General features: G+C 47.4%; 1 protein-coding gene across 10 annotated transcripts in view; it reads left to right on the top strand.

Annotated features, from left to right (window-relative positions):
• The window catches only part of AKAP13 (A-kinase anchoring protein 13), a 227,054-nt gene that overhangs the window by 191,787 nt on the left and 12,075 nt on the right, over window positions 1-23,192 (top strand). For 8 of the 10 annotated variants that reach the window (XM_053658874.1, XM_053658873.1, XM_053658872.1 and 5 more), the window contains 13 exons: window positions 6,212-6,279; window positions 8,577-8,643; window positions 10,568-10,703; window positions 12,050-12,162; window positions 12,753-12,905; window positions 13,496-13,746; window positions 16,041-16,166; window positions 16,281-16,398; window positions 17,065-17,313; window positions 19,793-19,869; window positions 20,432-20,613; window positions 20,722-20,804; window positions 22,863-23,057. In XM_053658874.1, coding sequence (XP_053514849.1) covers window positions 6,212-6,279; window positions 8,577-8,643; window positions 10,568-10,703; window positions 12,050-12,162; window positions 12,753-12,905; window positions 13,496-13,746; window positions 16,041-16,166; window positions 16,281-16,398; window positions 17,065-17,313; window positions 19,793-19,869; window positions 20,432-20,613; window positions 20,722-20,804; window positions 22,863-23,057 — 1,818 coding nt within the window. The remainder of the gene's footprint in view (window positions 1-6,211; window positions 6,280-8,576; window positions 8,644-10,567; window positions 10,704-12,049; window positions 12,163-12,752; window positions 12,906-13,495; window positions 13,747-16,040; window positions 16,167-16,280; window positions 16,399-17,064; window positions 17,314-19,792; window positions 19,870-20,431; window positions 20,614-20,721; window positions 20,805-22,862; window positions 23,058-23,192) is intronic. The other 2 variants (XM_053658871.1, XM_053658869.1) reach the window with 2 other exon arrangements.

Here is a 23,192-nt window from a genome sequence, read left to right as displayed (position 1 = left end):
TGGCCCGCAGACCGGACCCTGCCAGCCACTGAAGTCGGATCTGTAGATGCAAACAGGTGTCCTAGACAAGCGGGTGAGTGGGAAAGGCCATCAATACTGTATGTGTTCCACTTTGTAGAAAACAAGTAAACGGTATTCGTTTGTGTAAATATACAAGACTGTCTAAAAGGATGTATACCAAACTGTTAACACTTTGAAGAAGCAGATTAGGAGAGCAGAGATTGAAGGAGACCAAGTTTTCATTTTAGACTTTGGGGTCATTTGGATTGACACGGTCCTTATATGTTGTTGATATGAGTAAAAACGAGTGCAAGCCTTGGCTCACGGATAGTTTCCAAAGTTTTTCTGCTGGTCTCTCTGACTCTGGAACTTAGTGGACAAGGAGCAGAATTGTCCCTGGAAAGGAGTCAGCCTGGCAGAGCAGTGAGGAGGGTTTGCTGTGTGGCTGTCACTGTCACTGACCGCTCCTCCCGAGCAAGAAGCAGTGGAGCCGATTCTGCTGACTCTGGGTCCTGATGTGTCAGAGAAGGTTCAGGGACGAGAGAGGTGGAAAGCCTGCCTGGAAGACCTAGAGAATGGTTTTCTTTGTGCTGTCGAGAGCAGTGGGTGTGTGGGTGTACAAACCATTCATTGGTTTATGGTTATAGTGAGTGGACGACTCTCCCCGTGACGAGCTCCAGACAACTTTTCAATTTAAATTTGGGTTGGAAAGAGTTTTTATGCTAGTGTGTTTCGCCTTAGACTGGCCATCGGTTTTTCTGTATTTGTTTTTTCTAGGTTAAAATGGTTGAATTCTATTCCTTGGCCATATTAGGTGTTAGTCCAATTAATGACTCAGAATTAAACCTGCAGCTGGCATGGGGTTGCTTTGTGAGACAACAAAACTGCACTGTAGTTCAGGGGAGTAGCATTCGGGTGTGCGTAGGACAGTGTGCTCAGCCTGCCACTTACAAAGAGAAGAGGGGAGATATCAAGGCTTAGGAGAGGAAGAATGTATAGTCATCTTCCCAAAGAAGCCAAAGTACTAAAGTAATTGGCTAATTCTCGCCAGCTTCCTGAAGAACAGAGCCTGCAGTGAGTATTTGTGTGCATGAAGCGCCATCTGTTATCTTGGCCGGAAGTGGAAAATATGAGTAATTGGAGGACTCAGAGTCTTTTTCCCTTCCCTCCATCCCCCGTAGTGTCCAGGATCTTCCCAGGAGTCTCAGCAAACGCAGCATCCCTCCAGTTAGTTGTTTGCCTCCCTTTGGTTTAACAGCTCTGCTTTCTGGCCCCTGAGCCTCGGACCCCAAGCAGCTGCTCAGCCTGTTTTGACTCCTGGTTTAGGGACATCAGGCACATAAGTTGCATCATGGTGATGTGTTGTGATGGCCAGTGTTGATTGGCACCTCCTTCCAAATGTCTTCAGTCACTTTCCTTGACCCTCCTGCATGCAAACGCTAAGAGATTTAATAGGATAGAATGTTGTAAAGCAAATCAGCATTGACTCCACTGGAGTCCAAAGCTGAGTCCCTTGTGAGTACTAGATAGAAGCGGTCCTGGCCACAGAGCCTAGGAATAGCAAGGAGCAGAGCCCCCCGTTACAGGTCCTCCGTTGTAGCCTGTCCCCGGGGGCGTGGGGGATGACAGTGAATACAAAGAGAGAAGCGCCTCCTCAGGACACCTCGAGTAATTTAATTCAGGAGAACCTTGGCAGGTCCTTTTAGGATCAGGGCACTTTTATGGGGAAAGGACAGGAGTGTCTTTCCAGTTCCTCTTTCTTAAGTTATGGAAAGCTGCCCTTGAGCAGTCGGCTGTTCCTTCCAGCTGCCACAAGTCTTTGGAATGCTTGGCGGAGTCCTTCACAGGAATCTGGCATGTTTGGGTTTTTGGGTCTGGCCAGTGGTTCTGTTCTGTTTGTTTTAAACACATGTAAGATGATATGGAGATGATTGTTGATTCACTTTCTGTTGTGTTAGCAGCTTCTGAGTACTTTTGTGGATGGCTGTTTGTCTTGATTAAAAAAAATAAACAAGTAGACCAGCCGCAGCCTGAGCAGGAAACAGAAGAGTTTAAAGTATGTGCGCCGTTTGGGGTTTGCTTTGGATTTTACCTGGAAAGACAGCTGTCGAGGTAGATGTTTTCTGACTACTTAAAGTGCATTCCTCCTATGAGATAGTAAAGTACATGTAATTGATCGAAGAAAAGAAGTTTGTTGTTCAGGGAAAAGGAAGATGAAAGAAGAATCTAAAAGTCAATTCTTATTTAAGCAGAGAGGCAGTTTTGTTTTGTTTTGTGCTAATGAACTGAAGTGTCTTTATTTTCTTTCAAATATACCAAAGATAGAAATCCAGATTGAAGGCTTAGTATCTGCACTTGATGATGACCCCGAGCCACAGTAAGACAGGAAAAATAAGTGCCTCTGCATGTTTCATCTCACACCAGCATTTTGTTTAATTCTTGTTTACCGATGTTCTTTTGAAAAATACTGTTGTTATGTGAGCGCTTCAGCTAAGATGATTTGGCCCTTTTCTGTGGCTTTCCTCTTGCTCTGCATATCAGCACTGTGGTTACTACACCGGTTACCGAGAAATCTTGCAGGCCTCGGTATCTAACGCTGTTGGTCCAGACCAGGCCATGCCCCACATGCCCCAAAGATGTTTAACCAGAAGCTGCAGAAAAGAACTTTGGAACGTGTATATCTAAATTGCTCATACTTCAGAGGTTTTCATTGTCTCTGCTGTTTTAGTTTGCTTGGTGAGGTGTGAAATGGTAGGAAGGAGTCACATCTTTCCTGGAATAAGGTAATTCTTTAACCTGTATCCTTAAGGATCAGAGGATTTTCACCAGGTCAGCATTGCTGCTCACATCTGTGTCTAGTAAGCAGAGGAATCAGAACTTTTGAGCATGTGGCCTGATGATCAGTGGATCATCACCTGATGAGGTGTCAGAAAACCCCCTCCTTCAGAGCTCCCACTGCGTGGAGCTCAGGGGGAATCCTTCCCTTGAGGGGCAGTTCTTGCATATTGACACCATTCTGTAATTTCAGTTCGGTTTGGCCTGGCCACTCCCCTGAACTCTCATAAAGCTGATTTTCTTAAGCTCGTCTCTCTAAAAGGGTGGTTGTATTTTTTCTGCCATAAGAGGAAGAATGTACAGTATATAATAGTTCACCAAAGATTTGGGCTGGTTGATGGCAGAGGTTAAAGAGAAAAAAAAGCCACAACAGGTAGATGGTAGTCCCAGTGCTGTGGGCTTTCCTTTCTTTTCTTTTGTTTGTTGCCGCCTCATAGTGACAAAATAAATTGAAGTCTGGGCTGTTTGCTCTTTAACTTGGGAGAAATCTAATTAGGGGTCGGCCCTGTTCCTATAAACCTCTGTGCCAAGACCTCTTTGAATGAAGGCAAGTTGTTTACTGCTATTAGGAAATCTTCAAAAAAAAAAAAAGTAAGAGGTTAAATAATTCTTTGCGTTCCCTAACAACATGGCATGGTCTGTGGCAGAGAGCTTGACAATGTATTTAATTGGTCTCCGAGTCTTGTGTTCTTGGTAATGGTCTATTTTCCAAAACAGAATAAGGTTTTAGCCTCCTGAGTTTGGCTGCTGTCTGTGGGGCTGAAGCTTCCAAATCACCCACACACACCACTAAAACCGTCGCTGTGAGCTAAGTCCGGGGCAGCTGGGAAACAAGTCAAGTGGCTTTCAAGTAGGTACTTGAGGACGTTAAGCAGAAGTCCATGCAAAGGGTTTATCCCTAAGATTTGTGACCATGTTCTAGAACGTATTAAACTTTCTCCCAAGTGGTGGGTTTGGGGACAGGTCTCCAAAAAGTGAATTTGTGTGAAAAGTTGTTTACTGGAAGCACACTTTAAACATGATTTCTACTTTGATGATTCATCCCTTGGAGTTGTCTCTTAAGTCTCTGACGTTGGCCTGAGAACTTGGATGTTGCTGAAGTCTGTTTGAAAGTACCAGCACCACTCCCTCAGAAATTGTCATCAGTTCATTAATTCACTGTAGGACCAACGGGCTCCTTGGGAGGAAGGAAACAGATGCAGCTTGACTACAAGCTCTGCTTACAGTGTGCTGGGCGGCCACTTGTGTACATCAGAGTTGGTGGCAAGTTTTCAAGCAAATCCACCACTTCCTGTGTTGCCCACAGATGCATAAAACGGTATCGATCTTCATTAAAATGAAAGAGAAAATGCTCTTTTGTAAGTGGAATATAAGATAATGAAACCTAATTGAAAGTTTTAATTTATCATAAATGTGTTTTTTTTTTTTTTAAGAATAAGGAAGTGTGTATAAGAAAATCCAAACAGCTCCCTGGCAGTCTGTTCCTGAAGGAGAAAATAGTTGAAGCAGGAAGAAAGTTTTGACTGAGATAAACCCTCCCAGGCTCTTCCTCTTGTCACTCTCCTGAAGGAGCCTTCCCGAGGAGAGGCTCTCGTGCGGTCATTGCTTAAATGACCTTGGATGTCTCTTTTGGCTCATTAACATCAGGAGAATGACCAGACTGTGAATTTCACATGGGCTGGACCTAGAGGACACTCGCTAGATCAGAGCTATCGCTATGCCTGAGAGTAAAAGGCCCAGAACAAACCCTCACCCCGCCTGCCCCCTTCCCACCCCTCTGCTGACAAAAGGAGACTCAGAGCCACTGGGGTTACCAAGCCCTGAAGGATGGGCCTTTCCTGGCGATAATTCTGATGACTTAGAGGTTGAAAATCCTCCTGCATGTGAACCTCATGGGGCAGTCTAGTGGGATCTACTTGGAAAAATTATCCCTTTCTTCAAGAGATGTTGCATAGAGTCTTACAGAATCACAGACAGAAGGAACTTGGGGGAATGTGGTCTTTCATTTTATAGGTGAGGAAACAGGCCAATAGAGATGGGCCTTGCATAGGGTCACGTGAACTAATTAGCAGAGTCAGGACCTAAATCAAACTTAGTTTCACAGCTGTTCTTCTTGTATTCCTTTGAAAAAGTTGTTGATATACTGTAATCAGGGTCATGTTGGGGCAGTTGGCTTTTGAGGAGAACAGACATCTGAATGGGTGCCATGAGCCAGGCCCTGCAGCAGAGAGCATACTGAAGACTCAGCAGGAGGCGAAGGGCCTGTGCCCTGCAGGAGCACCGGGGAAAATCACAGCACAGCGTGAGCAGTCGTGTTCGGGCAGGGAGGTCTGTGGACCAAGTAGGAGCAACTGCTGAGGAAGAAATGGGGGAAGGCCTGTGGGGTCTGGGGCTCTCTCTGGCAGCTTCCATCCTGGTGGTGTCCCCTCCCCATTGTCACTCCACTCCACTCCCCCCGACCCCACTCCACTCCCCCCACCCCAACCCCACCCATATGTATGAGCTGAGAGAACAGAAGCTGCGGTGCTTCCTGAGTCTGTGGGAAGCGCTGCCTAACGCAGGGTATCTGGCTGATTTTCTCAGGGAGCCTGTTCCCTGGAGAGGCAGTTGTCATCGTGTGTCCCCACAGACGGACTTTTGACTGGTTTCCACTTCACCTCTGGCCCTCTGGCTCGGGGCTGGGTTCTGACTTCATGGCAGCAGTGAGTGTGATGCTGACCCTTCTGAGGCCCACAGAGCTGGGTTTCCACGTCACTGGCCCTGTCTGGCCAAGAGAGTGACAAATAAGAGTTCAGATAAAATTGTCCTTGGCAAAAATTGTGGTCTCTGCTTCATCATGCAGGAAGTCGCCCGCTTTTTCTTGAGTCAGGCCTCCCAGAGATGCTAGGGGTCATTCTCATGACCTTTCTTCTGTGGCTCTGGACTCGGGGCAGGTTGTAGAAAGCTCAGGGTAGGTAAGACCCCAGGCACAAGGACAGAAACAGATTTTCAGATTCGTGCTCTACCTTTGACCCAGTCATACACGGTTCACAGCCCCTGTCAAGGGGCTTTATTTATTAATTTCCTTGTGACTTAAGTTTTGATGGCAGACACTTTCAGTTTTAGTTTTGGTCACCGTTCAGCTTCTTGCCTTGTAGAAGTTCCAGACTTCTAGTCTTTGTTAATCAGAAATCACATCTGCTCTTGTTCCTTCTCCTCCGAGTGACATCACACGCTTGCTTCGGAGAAGAAGGCTGCAATCTGTGCTTCCATTCAGTCACATTCTGAAGTGGGAGTGCGCTCCCTTGGAAGTCCGCGGGCTGCTGGGGCAGGGTGGCGGGCGCTGGGGTCTGTCTGTTTCAGCAATGTCACCTCGGGTTTGTTGCTTTCCTTGCAGACTGCAGTGCTTTTGTCCACAAAGGCTGTAGAGAAAGTCTGGCCTCCTGTGCAAAGGTCAAGATGAAGGTAAGACGTTTTTGGCTAAAGTAATAAAATCTTTGGAGCTGGGAGAGTTGGGACTGTGGGTTTTATTTATTTTTTGTTTGTTTTTTAAAGATTTTATGTATTTATTTTTAGAGAGAAGGGAAATGAGGGAGAAAGAGAGGGAGAAACATCAAAATGTGGTTGCCTCTCATGTGTCCCCTACTAGGGACCTGGCTTGCAACCCAGGCATGTGCCCTGAGAGGGAATCAAACTGGCAACCCTTTGCTTCAGAGGCCTATGCTCAATCCACTGAGCTACACCAGCCAGGGCGGGTTTTGTTTTGTTTTTGTTTTTTTTTACTCATTTGGTACCAACTTTGAGACCAGACTAACAACAAAAAAAATTTCTTCCTAAGTAATTGATTCTCTTTCTAATTAACCCACTTGGGACTTTGTGCCTTTTGGGAAATGGATTCAGAACTTCTCCACGTTAAATGCACCTTTCTCTGGGGTTCTCTTTGTGCCCCTGGTAACTGCATCTGCAGACCTCTCTTCCAGCAGTTTGCATGCCTGCTGCCTCATTGGAGCCTCCAAGGCCAGCAGCAGGGGCCGGGGGCTGAGGAGGCTGGAGGGCTGTAGAGGCCAGGGGTTGCTGCGGAGGGTTAGCTCAGACGCCTGTCTGGCAGTCCCTCTCCCTCGGGTCTGTGCCAATGGCTCTGATCAGATGACACAAGGGTGGGGTGTGGCAGCACCTGGTGTGCACCACTCCTCAGTCAGCCCTTAAGGTCAGAGTACAGGTTCGGGGGCGTACCTTTCAGGGAGCCTGTGTTTTGCTGCCCCAGAGTGTCTGTTTGTCGCTGTGCTTCCAGCCGCACCTACACAAATGCTCACTCAGGTGCTGTAGGCTCATCGGTAACCAGATACATTTACATACTTGAACCACCATCAGCACCATCTCATGGGCTCACTGGGCCCCAGAGATTCAGATTCTGGGTTGGAGCCCAGGGTCTGCATTTCTGGGGAGTCCTAGGCAGTGCTGGTGCCACTAGTCCGAGGACCACACTGCAGATGCAGTGAACCAGGGGAAGAGCAGACTTCTGTACCCCGGATCTTACATAGCCCGTGGATATACATCTGGGTGGCTCATGAAGTATTTTTTTATTTCAGTTAATGCAGTTATTTAAAATCTTACTTCCCCTTACCCAGCATTCCCAATTCTCAGCTTTGCTTTTTTTTTTTTCTAAAGCCCTAATCACCTTCTCAGAGTCTGTGTTTAATAGTCTGTATTTATTGATTACATTTACTTTTTTATGGGCTGTCCCTTCCCCCATGAGAACGTAAGTGCAAACTTGCCAAGCAGTCGGTCAGGAGTGTTTGTTGGACCCACTGATGGATCCTCAGCACTCAGCGGGGGGCCTGGCTGGTGGGTCCTTCAGTGTGGGAGAGACGGTGGCGGCTGCCTCCTGCAGGCAGGAAGTACATTTCCAGATGGCCTCTCTCCCCACCCCCACACCTTGCCTGTCACTTGCTACCTGCCTGGCCTTTAATGAATCAGTGAGATCTTACCTATCGAACCAGGTTTGAGTGTGTGATCCCTGAGGAGACTCATCACTGTAGTGGATGTATTGTGTACTGGGTTCTGTAGGAAAACAGTGACATACAGTGTCCCCTGTATAACAGAGTGGAACCTAAAAGGGAAGTCCCATTTTTAATTGGAAGTGACTTGTTTTCCACTAATGAGTTATGCCAGACTAGCTGCTGCAGTCTGTGGTTTCACACACAAAGTGAGCCTGCTGCATGCTACAACAAAAGCCCTCACTATAAATAGCACTTCACATAGGAATTATTTAGCACCTGATACATGGTAGTCACTGGAGAAATCGAGTGCAGAAGGCACAGCAGGTGTTTGGGGACCAGCATGCTGGTGGGGTAGGTGGGCAGGCAGACGATGACCAGAGATGAGGCAGACACTACGTGGAGGGGTGTGCAGCATCCTAGTGAGATGCTGGGCACTGTGTTGGGCAAGAAGCAGAACATAGGACAGCTTGGCCAGAGAGGCAGTGCTCAGGTAAGTGGTTGTGCGAGAGAAGACTGTCAGGCCTGTGAGGGCGAGATGATTCCAGGCAGAAAACACAGCGTGTGTGGCATCGGCATGCGTGGCAGGTTCAGAGGACAGGCCGTGGGGGCAACTGGCTGGGACAGAGGGTGCTGAGGACCACTGGCAAGGGACCGAGCAGGAAGGTAGGAGCACTGGGCTGTCTTCCTACTCAGGCTCCTTGAAACTGGATGGAAGAGAAATCGTACATGCAGTCTTCATGTGTGTGCTTTCTTTTCTCACAGCAGCCCAAAGGGAGCCTGCAGGCGCAGGACACGTCTTCACTGCCCACAGTCATTATGAGGAACAAGCGTAAGTGGCTCAGCCCCGCCCATAGTTCTCTTTCACTCTCCGGTTCCAGACCTCTATCGTTATTCATTTGTTCTTCATCAAGATTTGAGTACCCATTTTGTGGTAAGCTGTGGGAGGCTGCAGATTTTGTGACCTAAATCTTAACATTCTGCCATGAAACTCTCTTGAAAGGTTTCTAGTTAGTGTATTAGCACTGTGGTGGTCCTGTGTGTTTAAGCAGCTGGCCCCTATGCATCTTGAAATCCCCCTTGAGTGAGTTGAGAGTTACACTTGTTTGCAGTGCCTCACACTTGAGTGAATCAAATGAGATCTTGCCTATTGAACCTCATTCTGCTTCTCCAGCCCTTCACTGATGATCCCTTTCACACATCCTACTTGCTCCCTCTTGTACTTACCCATCCACCTTAATACTCTAATACTGTGTGATCACGTCTGCCTTCATTCACACAGCTCTCCTCAGCACAGTGTCCTCTCTTCTTCTGACCTGTCCACATCCTCACCTTCTTCAAGATCCATTGTTGCTTCCCCCCATCAGATCTGACCCACACACTCCGTCCTGACACTGAGGCTGCACCCCCGGCTTCTGTGCCCTTGAGTGCATCCCTGTTTCTCTGAGCCACCTGGAGCCTCCGTTGGGTCCAGCCCCCATCTCATCCTCCTGGTGTGCTTCCGGCAGGAAGGGTCTGGTGGTGTCGTAGTGTGGCGTGTTTCTGGTGTTCTATTGTGTCACCTTCTAAATAGGATTGGAATTGGAAATTAATGGTTTCTTGGAGTTTTATATTAAGGCAGAAACGTCCTGATAATACTGTGAAGTCATAACAGCTACCCCAGTCTTATTTCCTTCTGCTCCTGAGGATGGACCAATAATGCAGTTCATGTCTGGGGCAGGAACATGCTTACCAAGGAAGAATAATTTCCTATGCAAATGCCAGTGTGACCACCTTAGCATAAAATTAGGGCTCCAGGTTCCTGTTTGGTCATGTTCAGGAGAAATACGCAGTTTGAGGACAAATGAGCTGTGTGGCATTAAACAAGCCTTGCATCTTCCTCATCGGTAAATTAAAGGAATTGGTCAAAATCTGTGTTCTCAGACAGCATGCAGAGGAATCACGGGGAGCTTCTACAGTGCATAGGCCTCCCCGGGCCCGCCCCCAACCGGTGGGAGGGGTGGCCCTTTGCACATCCAACCAGCAGCTCAGTCGTGCCCTGGCAGGCGCTCCGCCGTCTCTGCCGGTCCCTTCGTCCTGCCAGTCTTTCCGTCTCGTTTTCTTTTTGATTTAGTGTAAATGTTGGCATGCATAACGTTTTCACACAATTCTTAATTCTCGTTGACTGATTTCCATCCCACCCTACAGGCAGTCACTCTTTTTGGCTTTATACTTAATCTTTCCCAGTTTTCTTTTTGAAAAATTTTATTATTAATATCAGACTATTAATTTTTCTTTAAAAATTACGATTGTCCTGCATTTAATTCTACCTTGATTTATTTTCCCCCTTACTATATTATCTTTAAGATCTGTGTCAATTCATGGAGGGGGATCATATTTTTTAAAACTACATACTATTCCATTGCCTAGTGTACCATAATTTATTAATTGATCTTCTGATACTGTGTCATTGCCAGTATTTTGCTTTTATCAGCAATGTTGCATTGAATAACTTTGGACATGTGTCAGTTCAAGCACAGACAAGGACATTTTTGGAACAAACATGTTCTGAAATGGAATTACTGCGTCCAAGTTTGACGCATTTACAGTTTTAATGGACGTTGCCGCATTGTCCTCCACAGGGTTTGTGGACCCTTTTACACTCCCAGGGCCAAGCGGTTCTTCTGTAGCTGGCTTCCCTCTGGCATTGTCAGGTGAATCGGGGCTGGTGGGCGTGGCTCAGCGGTGCTTCATTGGTGCCTTCTCTCCCTTTGCAGCCGCGCAGCCCAAGGAGCGCCCTCGATCTGCGGTCCTCCTGGCCGAGGAAACCACTGCGGCCCCCATGTTTCCTCACAGGCGGTCCCAGCAGAGCGTGTCACTGTCCAAAAGCGTGTCCATACAGAACATTGCTGGGTAAGTGGGCACTGAGAGAGAGCACAGCTGACATCCAGGCGACAGGAGCATAATAATCATAGCATTTGGCAAAAAGTTGCTGCTGTGTTTTTTTTTTAAGCGTTAGATAATGGGATGGTGCACAACTGAGAGATTCCGATGAGTGTGAGGATTACATTTTCATGCACAGTCATGGCCACTGCTTTGTGACAAGGGTCCCCTTTCAGTGCCATTGTTGTGCTAGGTTGTCCTGCAGTTTTGTACTCTATGGCCTGCTTCTGAAGACCCTGGTTCGAAAAGGATGATTTCTAAATCAGAACAAAAAGTAGGAGGGGCAGAGGTGATTGCATTCTGAATTGTTAGTTGCAACCACTTATGTATTTCAGGTGTCATACTTTTCTGTTGATCGGATGAACCCTGTCTGTTTGTTTCTATTATAATTTGCTTTCCAACCTTGCCTCTTGCCTCTTAAGTTGTTTTCATGGGAGTGAATAGTGGGCCAGTTGTTATGGTGAGGTTCCCACCCACTCAGTGGCACTGGGTTCATTTGTGATCCCTGCAGAAGTGGCTGTGACCCCCTGAATGTGGAGGCCTCAGCTGTCACATGGTAGCCCAGGGCTGACCCTGGTGTCAGTGGCTGTTTGGGGTAACATGCTTGACTTGCAGGCCTCAAAACATCTCTGACGTCTCTCTCACCCTTGGCTGGAGGAGACTTCTTACCTAAATGGTAACTCTCTTTTTGTCTGTATTTTCTGAAGCCTCTGTGCTGGCTGATATTTCCACCTCCTCCTCAAGAAAAACACAGTTTCTAGTATTTTTATTTTTTCTCTTTGTATTATGATCAACCAAAGGCCTTCTTTTCAATGTTGTTACCAACATTTGCATTGTGACAGTAAAGTTGGTCTTTACATACAATTTAAAGTTGCAAATGACTGTGGCTTGCTTTTATGTCACATCACAAACACTGGGTGCCTACTTGTTAGCTGATGCGTTGGGGTCAAGAGATTAAAAGAATGACCAATGTCACCCCAGTAAAATTTTAATGAAAAAAAGAATACTCAGTCTATAGTTATTTAGAGAACAGGCGGAGACGTGTAGTGGTTAGACAATGAGTTTCAGAAAGAGAAATTTCCTCTGTAATGTGTATATAGTCTGTGGGGAGGGGGCTCTCCTTCCTACCTGTCATTTAAAAAAATCCAAGGTTCAAAAAGTTTAAGTTTGCAGTGATGCTGAATGCCTTCCATTGTCAGTTCTCATTGCTGAGTTCTTGACCTAAGTAATCTGTCTGCACTCACGACGGCACCTCCAGCCAGCTGTCAAACCACAGCTCCTCAGAATGTAGTTGATGTGCTTCTCTTTGTCCCCAGAGTTGGCAACGATGAGAACATATCGAACACCTGGAAATTCCTGTCTCATTCCACAGACTCGCTAAATAAAATTGTCAAGGTCAATGAGTCCACAGAATCACTTACTGATGAGGGTAAGAAGGGGTTACGGTCCCTGTTTTCTGTAGAGATTGTGTTATTTCATTACGTAGAATGCAAGTGTTGATGGAATAATAGTGTCTGCCTCTTCCTTACTGCGAAGATTCTCTAAATTGTCTGTAAAGCATTATGTGCTTTATAGTAAATTGGTGATCAAACCTGCCCAGTTGTTAGATAGTTGTCCACGGAAGGATGTCGTTGCTTTTAACGTGGTTGTGTGCCGGTGTAAACTCTTTTTCCCCCAGACTTTGAGTTCTGGCTCTCCTGGCACAGTCGAAAGCTTGCTCCCTTAAACAAGTAAAATTCCCAGGTCCCTCCCAACTGCTCCTTCACATAGGAATCACGTCTTCATCACATTTCATTTGCGTGATGGTTCTCACTCTCAGCCAAAGCCTGGAGTGTAGAGCGTGTCACTCCCAAACAGGAAACGATTCTTTGCTCACACTGGAATATGGTTCTGCGAATATCCCCTGGATCAACGAGAGCGTTTGTGTCTTAGGAAATTATCACACCAAGGAAAGTCCATCATAGGCTTTTTAGAGGTCATAGACTATGATCCTGATCCTGATTTTTCTGATATTTTGAGGAGTAGGTACAGATATGAATGAAGGACAGCTGATGGGAGACTTTGAAGTTGAATCCAAACAGCTGGAAGCCGAGTCCTGGAGCCGGGTGGTAGACAGCAAGTTTCTGAAACAGCAGAAGAAAGACGTGGTGAAGCGGCAAGAAGTGATCTATGGTGAGAGGCTTCGTTTGCTCTGCTGACATTGGTTGCGCTGTCTGGAATCTTGTATCCGGTGATGTACTGGGTTTTGGCAAGTCAGTTTCCAAGTATACAGCATCTCAGAGATTTTCTTTGACGTATAAGACATGATCTTATTTCTATCCTTTTTTTCTATTTAAAATTATTTTCCTTAATTTTATCGAACAGTTTATTTACTATGTGTGCTTATTTATGCAGCAGGCCTACAAAGAAATCTCTTGTGACCATTTCATTCCTCCCCCACACTAAGGACTACACACTAAACAGTTATTTCTAGGAAATAGGAACACAGAAATTGTGAAAGGTTTCGATTCCAGTGAAGACCAGTGTGGAAATCATTAAAGAGTGATGTAATCCAATATCACTGTGGTTGGCCACTGAAAAATGGAGGGAAAAGAGGATGAGACCACTTCAGGGAAAAGATAGCTATTGACCCAGTTTTAAAGTTTAAGTTAAGCTTTCAGAAGCCATAAGACTGAATGAGGCTCTCATAGCAGCAGGCGATCTTGGGAGGAGAATCCGTGTAGCTGGGCCTTCCTTACCGCTGAGCTTTGTCCCTCCGGCAGAGCTGATGCAGACGGAGCTGCACCACGTCCGCACGCTCAAGATCATGAGCGACGTGTACAGCCGGGGGATGATGACGGACCTGCTCTTCGAGCAGCAGATGGTGGAAAAGCTGTTCCCGTGTTTGGACGAGCTGATCAGCATCCACAGCCAGTTCTTTCAGAGGATCCTGGAGCGGAAGAAGGAATCCCTGGTGGATAAAAGCGAAAGGAACTTTCTCATCAAGAGGATGGGAGATGTGCTCGTGAATCAGGTGAGCCGTGCGGAGGAGGGACGCTTTGGGATGCAGCCGCCGAGCTCTCACATCTCGGCTGTAACATTTCCTCCCTCTGTGCACCTAGGCAGGGTGTTTCTCTCTCCCAGCCTGGACTTCCTTCTCTGCAAATGAGGGCAGTAGCGTTTCTCTCCTGATGCTCTTTCATATACATAGACATGCATGTATTTTTTACATACGTACATATATAATGTGTGTGTATATATATGTGTGTGTGTATATATATATATATATATGTAAAATGTGCAAAGTACCTAGCATACACAGTAGATGCTCAATAAAAGTTTTTCTTCCTCAGAGTTTATACTGTGAGAAAACAGTGTAGCTTAACAAATCAAAAAAATGTTTATTGGAAGGGTCTACTTCCCCTCTGCCCCAAATCAAAAGGACCTCATTTACCTGAAAGCCACCTGTGCATAGAAAACTGAATGAGGAACTATCTGTAAAATATTTCATAAAATGTATCTTACTGATATTTTCATCAAGGTGTGGTATGGTTTGTCTTACTCCAAAAACAATTTGCCTAAAAATTATTTTGATATTTTTATATGTTTATCATAGAGAGTTTTTAATGTTTCTTTTAAAAAGTTTTGGGTTTTTTTTTTAATGTTCTTAGTATAACCTTTATCTTTATGGGCTGAGGGGCATACTGCCTCACCTGACTAGCTCTTCTTCCCCAGAGCATCTCTGCCTCAGTGTAGAAGCAGGAGCTTAGTTGCTGGAGCAGTTGCCTGGGAAGTAGAAATTCTGTCCTTCCCTTGTGTTCAGGAGTCCGACCCTTCACCTCATTCAGTCATTCAGTCATTTTTCTCCAGTATTTACTGGGCATCTACTAAGTACTACTTGAAACCACAAAGCTAAATATGCCTTAGAACTCTGCCTCAAGTGCTCTAGAAGTAAAAATAGGCATGTTATACAATAAATCCAAATATTTAGCACAGGTATCTGCAATAGGTAGGCCCTCAAAGTGGGAGTCGTCAGCTCTGCGAGCGAGGACCTCTTCTCCCCAGATATCCCTCTGCCCTCAGACCTGCACAGGTGCCTCGTCTCGCCTGGACTCCTGGTGTCCATAGTGCCTTGGACCCGTGCACATCCTCTAGGAAGCTCTTTGATGGCAGGACTCCCACCTCTGCCCCATGGGGTGCTGGGGCTGGAATCACCTGCCGGGCATGTACTTGATGGTGGGAGCAGCTCCCTGCAAGGTTTCGGTACAGATCAACCCTCGTTGCCCACAGAGAGTTTTAGTGCAGTGGGAATCGATGCTTAGTGTGTAGCCCCTCCTCGGTTTGCCCCAAAGGGAGCCAATGCTTAGAGGAAGCGTTGAGATTGCACACATATGGGAGTGATTTAAGGGCAGCTGTCCTGAGCACAGCACAAGAGACAGATCCCTGGGTAATGATGGCTGTTCCAGTGTCTTAACTTACCAAGGCGAGATTTGTAAGACTGACTGTCTCATGAAAACCTTCTAGTGAGGTTTCCTTGTTCTATTACTACGATTACGACACAGAATGCATTTTGTATTTCTTATATACACGGTATGTAGATGTTTGTGTTCATTGTTATAAAAAGATACATAATAGCCTTATGGAAACATAATTCAAATGCCATATAACCCACCCTTGGAAGGTGTACAATTCAGCGGTTTTTAGTATATTCACAGAATTGTGTAACCATTACCACAGACAGTCTTGGAACATGTTTATGCCCCCACCACCACCAAGTGTCATGGCCCTAGGCAACCACCAGTCTGCTTGCTGTCTCTGTGAATGTGCCTATTCTGGACATTTTATAAAGTAAAACAATATGTGGTGGTTTGTGACTGGCTTTTTTATTTAGAATAATGCTTTCAAGGTTCATCAGTATCATAGCATGTGTGAAATCAGTATTTCTTCTCCTTTTGTGGCTAATATTCCATCATATAAATTTGTGTGTGTGTATGTATACACACCCCACATTTTATTCATCCATGTATCCTTTGATGCACATTTGGATTATTTCCACCTTGAGGCTCTTATGAATAATGAATAATGAGCATCTGTAGATAAGTTTTCATGTGGACATACGATTTTGTGTCTAGGAATGAAATTGCTTGGTTAGTTAGCTTCTGGAGGAACTGCACACTGTTTTCCAAAGCCACCACATCGTTTAATCTTCTGGAGCAATTCTTGAGGAAGTCCTCTTGGCTTTCACAAATTAGACTGGCAGCTCTGTGTGAAACGGTAATGCAGGTTTAGCCCCTGAGTTATGGCCTAACTTCTCTCTTCTCTATGCAGTTTTCAGGGGAGAACGCAGAACGCTTAAAGAAGACATATGGCAAGTTCTGTGGGCAGCACAACCAGTCCGTGAACTACTTCAAAGACCTGTATACCAAGGACAAACGTTTCCAGGCGTTTGTAAAGGTATCCGTGGGAAACACGAGCATCCCCGTCACTGTCCGGGGCGTCACGTACCCTCAGGTTTAGTGGAGCCTTCGTCCTCGGGTAGCTCCTGACTGTTCGTTTGCACCCTTGCAGAAGAAGATGAGCAGCTCGGTCGTGAGGAGGCTTGGGATCCCGGAGTGCATACTGCTGGTGACCCAGCGCATCACCAAGTACCCCGTTTTGTTCCAGAGAATACTGCAGTGCACCAAAGGTGAGCCTCCTCCCCCTCCGGCGTGCCCGTGCCCCTCGCCCCTGTGCGCCCCTACGGAGGGGCTCTTTCCTGCTCCAGTGGGTCTGAAAGAGACCCTGGGTTTTACCGAAAAACGGTTGGTTTGAATGAAAACCTGAAATATGTAGGTGGACTCAGGGCAGATGATAGCAAGCAGGGAAGGAACCACCTACTGATCCCATCCAGAGTTCAGGGACCTGAGTAACTTCTCCCTTGACACTAGACTGAGAGAGAATTCCCACCAGTTTTCCCCATAAATGCTAGAACTGCTGCTGTTTCTAATTTCCTCTGTACTCGCTGGTTTCTTTTTTGGCTAATCCTGCTCCTAGACAGTTATAGTTAAAGATTAGTAAAAAAAAAAAGACAAGTAAATGGTTGCTTCTCTTTGTCCTTAGGATATGTTTGGTTCCTACTGCTTGAGAACATAGCATGTAATCGCATGCTATCTGTATCACTGAAACTGTCTGACTTTATTTTAGAATTTAACTCAGGTCTGAGCGAGGGAAGGCGGTATGCCCTCTGACACTCAGGCCGCCTCCAAGAGCACGTCCAGTGCCCACGGAGGGAGGGTGAGGGCATGAGGGAAGAGGGTAGGAGCCCCTTCCTCCTGCTCACATCTGAAAACCAGAAATGTGCCTTCCTTCTAAGACAATGAGGTGGAGCAGGAAGACCTGGCTCACTCCTTGAGCCTGGTGAAAAGCGTGATTGGGGCTGTGGACAGCAAAGTGGCCAGTTATGAAAAGAAGGTGCGTCTCAACGAGATCTACACGAAGACGGACAGCAAGTCGATTATGAGGATGAAGAGTGGTCAGATGTTTGCCAAGGAGGACCTGAAGCGGAAGAAGCTGGTGCGGGACGGGAGTGTGTTTCTGAAGAACGCAGCGGGGAGGTTGAAAGGTAAGGCTCACGTCTGCTGAGTCCAAGCAGGCGCCAGACGATGGCGGGCAAAAGCCAAAGATTCCTGTTAGAAGCTCACCAGCCAGTTGTTCCGAGGGAGCTCACACCCAGACCTCAGGCAGCAGCCATCTCCTAATTGTTCTTAATCTGGTATCAGAAAGGACTGGATTAAGGTAGTTTATCAAGTTATAAAATATGGCAAGTTTACAAGGAAATGCTGTCAGTCCAATAGAAAAGGAGATTTTAAGAAACAAAGCAAGGGGAAAGATTGACACAGACCCGGGTTGTAAGGGGGTGTGTTTGCCTACAAGGGAAGGGTGGCAGGTTTGGAGTGGGGGCTTCTGGCAGAGCATCGGTGCTGTTAGCCAGTTCACAGAGTCCGTGAGAGTGGAACTCTGCACATCCCTTGCTCTGAAGAGGCGTCAGAGGGGCTTTCAGCTCCTGCGATCTCGGAGAAATGTAGTTAACAACTCACCAGCTACATCTGTTAAACCGCATGGTATTTGTGCCTTTTATCTTAAAAGAAAAGAGATCATGAAACACATTTGCATTTAATTTGGTTTTAACGTTTAGTTTTCAAACATCAGCTACATCAAGTTAAGGAAGTTAGGAGGTTTGTGAGTTCATCTGTACATTTGACTTTTTAAAAGGTAATTCTTTTCACCGAACCCGTACTCTCTGGGCCTGTGCGGCAGCTCCGACTTCCCCGGCGGCCCGAGGCTTACCCCCTTCCTCAGTCGCTGCGCACAGGAAGCGGGCGGGCCCTGGGCTGCCAGCACCGCGGGCCGGGACCAAGGGGGTGGAATGTATGCCTTTGTCCTCTCTGGGGTGGGAGCAACGCGCTAGGCGCTGCGGTCAAAGAGGACCCAGGGTCCTTAGCTAGAGTCTCCCCATGCTGTGACCACACAGTGAAGTCCAGACATCAGATGGGTTCAAAGGTGAATGAGGCAGGACCCTCCCCGCTCCGCCATCCCATGGAAGATGGGAGCAGAATGAAGAGGCTGCTGCCCAGCAGGGCTCTCTATGATGTTCGCAGGGCCTGGTTTGGGGCGCTGTCCCGCTGACCCCTGACTGTCTGCAGCAGACCTCGGGAGGGGCCCGAGGGGGGAGCGGCACAGCCATACTGGCCCTGCCCTCTAAGGAGCTGAGTTTTCTAGAGCCACTGGTGCCCGGAGCTAGCTCTTTGTTCTCTTTCCTTTATAAAGCACTTTATTTCCCCATTCCCAAAATAAAAACTAATAGATTCCAGCTGTTGGAATCATGCGGTCAAGCCCACGGTGGAACGCTCGGTTTTTAGACCTGAAAGGCTGCCAGTGGGGAGGGGAGCCGGTGCCGAGTCATTCTCACCCCCCAGCGAATGCACGCCAGGGACAGCCAGTACTGTGTGGGGTGCCCTTTGAACGGGTGGGGTTTCTCTGATCCCCCGGCACCCATCCTAGCAACTTCAAGGTCCAGTGAAGGTGAAGCTTGTGTTTTAGAACTTTTTTTTTTGGCAGGCACCCGAGTTACTTAAAAGTAAGCTTAAAAAAAAAAAAAAAGAATGGAACTAATGGTAGTGTATGGAAAATGACTCATCTAGGCTGAAAAACTCGACCTGCCTAGAAATCAGACCTGTTTGCTTCTGTTTTCTTCAGGGCTTTGCAGTGAGTTCTGCAGACTGGGGCCTCCAGTGGTGGCAGAAAGGGCAGAAAAGGGAGGAGGAGGGGCCTGGCCCCCCTGGGGCAGGGGTCACCTGTGTCGGTTCTGTTCTCTCCCCCAGGGAATCATAGGCTCCCCTTTCCAGAGGGGCCAGGCTCCAGAGGTGTCAGACTTTGTCCCTAAGGGAATGAAGAAAGAGGTCACTTTGTGCTCCTGGAGAATTAGAGCAAGAGTCTGTGGCATTCTTTCAATTCCTAGATCCAGCTACAGGTGTTCATTTGGGTGTCCTTTTATTTCACGTGAGAAGCAGAGAGGGCTCTTTCTGTGGCACAGAGGGGATGAGGCTGACTGGACGCCACGCCCCTTCCTGTTCTCTGGGGCATGTGAAGTCTCCCTCTCGTTGGCTCAGACATCCTTCGACATCACCTTTTGGCAGCTGCCCTGTCTGCCGTCCCACGCCTTTCCCATCGCTGCAGTTGGATGAGAAGTGCTGTGACCGGAGCGTTCGGTGGGCTGTGTTGCTGTGTAATGTCTGTTCAAGTCCTGCTCTTCAGTTGGGTTCTTAGAGTAGCTTATGCTTGAGGTCTTGCCTTGTGGGATATCTCTCTCCAGAACTAAATACTTATTCTTTTCCCCAACAAGGCATTGGTGGTAGAGATCCCAGGGTAACATGCCTCTAAAACTCTAAGGACCAGACGTGGGTGGTGGCTGGATGCAAAACTGCTGCCCCGGAGGGGGGTCGTCTCTGACCTGTTCTGCTCTGAATTACTAGTCAAAGTGCCCCGATGGTACCAAACTGCTAACTAGTCACTGTTCTCTCTTCCCTGCCCTGACACGACAGAGGTTCAAGCAGTTCTGCTGACTGACATCCTAGTTTTCCTTCAAGAAAAAGACCAGAAATACGTCTTTGCATCATTGGTAAGTGGAACTGTGAATAGTCTCCTCTGATTGTAATTAAGAATAGTATTCGGGACAGCTAGAGGTAACTCTTGAGCATAAATGAAACACTGTATTTTTGGTCTCCCACCCACTCAGAATTACCTGGTTGAGGATAAATTCCTGTGAATAATTTCTTGTACACTTTTAAAATTTTCTGTCTGCCCCCCACAACATTTTTTTCTGTTTCCTTACAATCCTTTTGAGAGTCTTGGGTATGTGGCCACTGGGGCATTATGCTCCATAAATCATGCTAATTGATAATGTTGCTGCCCAGATTCTGTGATAACATGCAAGGGTTCATCGTGCAGAAAACACGACTAGAACCTTTATGGCCATAAACTGCCATTTCCTTTACGGAATTCTTTCTCTGTTTGATAAAACGTAAGTGAAATCGTGAGCCAGCTCTCATTATCCTACTCCTGCCTCTGTTTGTTAGAACACCTGCCTTTAAAAGGCGTCTGGTGTCCCCTGAGGTTGAGGTTGTCCTCACGCATTAGGAGGCTGTGTATGTGTCTCACTTCTGCCCTCTCCCCTTTTCCAGGACCAGAAGTCCACAGTGATTTCTTTAAAGAAGCTGATCGTGAGAGAAGTCGCACGTGAGGAGAAAGGCTTGTTCCTGATCAGCATGGGCATGAAAGACCCAGAGATGGTGGAGGTCCACGCCAGCTCCAAAGAGGAGCGGAACAGCTGGATTCAGATCATCCAGGACACGATGAACACCCTGTAAGCTCCCCGCGGCCCCGCCTCCTCCTGCCTCCGTGACTTTGGAATCCACTCGGCAGCCTCCAAAGTCAAGGATGTCTTAGGAATGTTTCATTTTGGTTGTTTTAGGAACAGAGATGAAGATGAAGGAATCCCTAGTGAGAATGAGGAGGAAAAGAAAATGTTGGACACCAAAGCCCGGGAATTGAAAGGTAAAGCCATTGGAAGGGGTCTGAGACCCTCGTCCGGGGACTGTCTGCTGTCGCAGGAGACTGCGGATCCTCCAGGGCCTGGGTCCCAGAGCTGCCTCGGCAGGCCCCTGGGAAATGGAGGGCTTTTAACAGAGAACCCAGTCTGAGCTGACACGGTCCTGGTACCAGACAGCTGTAAGAATGTGTTGAACCCTAGATCGAGGGAATATTGATCCTCTTGTCTCAGTATCAGAGTTCTTGGACCCCTTGTTGCAGAAGAATTTGCATAAATCATGGTCACATCGAAGACAAAAACAGGAAGGGAGGGTACTTGAGGAAAAGAATCTTCCAGTTCATCTGCTTTTGTGTTAGTTACCCGAGTTATCAGTGCTGGACGCTCACAAGTAGGTCAGGAGGTGGCCTGGGGAGAGTGCGCCCAGCGATGATGCTTGACCACTGCTTATTAAGCCTCTACGGTTTTGTGTGGTCTTGTCAACATCCTGCAAGACCTGGATTCTCGTGCCCGTTGTGCAGCTGAGGAAGCTGAGGCCCAGAAAGGCCGAGCAGGCCAGGGCCCATCCACCGCTGGTGGCAGAGCCAGTAGTTCGCTCCCTGTTTCTGAACAGCAGGGCCTGGTGCTCATCTATTTGCCAGGGCTTATTTAGTGTCCTGAAGTAAGCACTGTGCTTTGGATAGCATCAAATCTGTTTAAGCACCTAAAGAGTTGACTGATATTGATAGCTGGACAAAGTGATAATGTTGTGTTTTGGGGTGGGGTGGGATGGGAGCAGGGAGAGATGGACAGACTGAAACCTAAGCCAGAGCTACATCAGATGTGTTAGCTTATGATGAGGATGACAGAGATAAACTGCTTTTGACATGAAAGAAGCACCTGGCCAGGCACACTGCTAGGTGGTAGGGATGCAGAGATTCCTGAAACACAGAAATTTTCCCTGTGTTGGGAAGCCCACGCTCTCACCAGGGAGGTGCACGTGAGTGACAGACCACCAAGTGCATGGCCAGGCCAGAGGGCTGTGGAAAAGGCCTTCCCATGTCCGCCAGGGAATGACGGAGTCGGACTGTCGGTGGGGGTCATGGCTAAGGGGTGGGAGATGTGGGCAGCAGGTCTTGAAAGGCAACAAGGGATGATACACTGTTTTTAGCAAAATCTAAACTTACATTTTTAACTTGGGAAAGGCTCAGTGAGAGATGGGCTGGAGGGGGTGGACCTGAGTAAGAGGTAAGGACCCATGTGGCCGGGAGAGTGAGCAGGTGACCTCCCTCTCAGGACTCCAGGGACTCCAGCTCGAGTACACTAGAGGTCACAGGCTTGTTGCCTGAGGAGGAGGTCACAGGCTGCAGGGAGGCAGTGGGAGGGCAAGAGAGAGACAAGGTTTCTGACGTGCTGAGAACAAGGCTTCTACGTGGCAGTCGCTGCTTGACAGTGGGGCACGTTGATCTGATGCTCAAGAGGGAGGGTAGAATTGGGGATGCGTTCTGTGGGCCGTCAGCACCCGTGAAGTAGTTGAAGCTGTGGGAGGGAGTGAGATCCCCAAGAGGAAAGTGTGACGGGGACAAACAGCAGCCCAGATGGAGGCAGGGGGACCCCAGAGGTTCCATTGCAGATGAGAGTTCTGTGCTGAGAGAGGATTTTAGGAAGGGGACCAATGGTGTCCTCAGAGGAGGCAGGGAAACAGGTTAAAGAGGAGGGGGAATCACCCCTGCTGGAAAGGGAGCCACGAAAGGCCTCGTTAGGCTCGCGAGGAAGGGCGGCCTTGGGAGGAGGGAGTGTAGTGATGGGCAGAAGCCAGAGCAGTGGGGGTTGAGAAACTAGCAGGAAGCAGGGGAGTGGAAACAAAAGTGTAGTGTATGGTGTCGGAAATTCTGATGTTTGTCTAGAAAGGCCCAGGATAGTCTACCAGGTAGAAATTACAGAATGAAAACTTGGTACAACCTTCACAATGAAAAGTGAAGGGGAAAAAACCCTACTGGTATCCTCTGTGCTATCCCATAAATTACCACAAGGTGGCGCATGGGTCTTAGTCAAATCACCAGACCTTTTCTCTGTCCACCCTGCAGAACAACTTCAGCAAAAGGACCAACAGATCCTACTCTTACTGGACGAAAAGGAGATGATCTTCCGGGACATGGCTGAGTGCAGCACCCCTTTGCCAGAGGAATGCTCCCCAACTCAGAGCTCTAGAATCCTCTTCCGCGCCAACACAGAAGAGGCTCTCAAAGGAGGACCTTTAATGAAAAGTGCAATAAATGAGGGTAATTTCTGTTTGGTGGTGTTCCTTCTGCATCACTTCCCAGTGTGGTTTACACATGAATGTTACTTTTTACTGTAAAACAAAGCACAGACACAGAAAACAAACACCAGTTTTGTGAGTTCTCAGGTAGCATCTT

Source organism: Artibeus jamaicensis, unplaced genomic scaffold (assembly GCF_021234435.1).
Source record: "Artibeus jamaicensis isolate MK-2021 breed Jamaican fruit bat unplaced genomic scaffold, CSHL_Jam_final scaffold_612, whole genome shotgun sequence".
NCBI lineage: Eukaryota > Metazoa > Chordata > Mammalia > Chiroptera > Phyllostomidae > Artibeus > Artibeus jamaicensis.
This window is presented reverse-complemented; position numbering and strand designations above follow the sequence as displayed.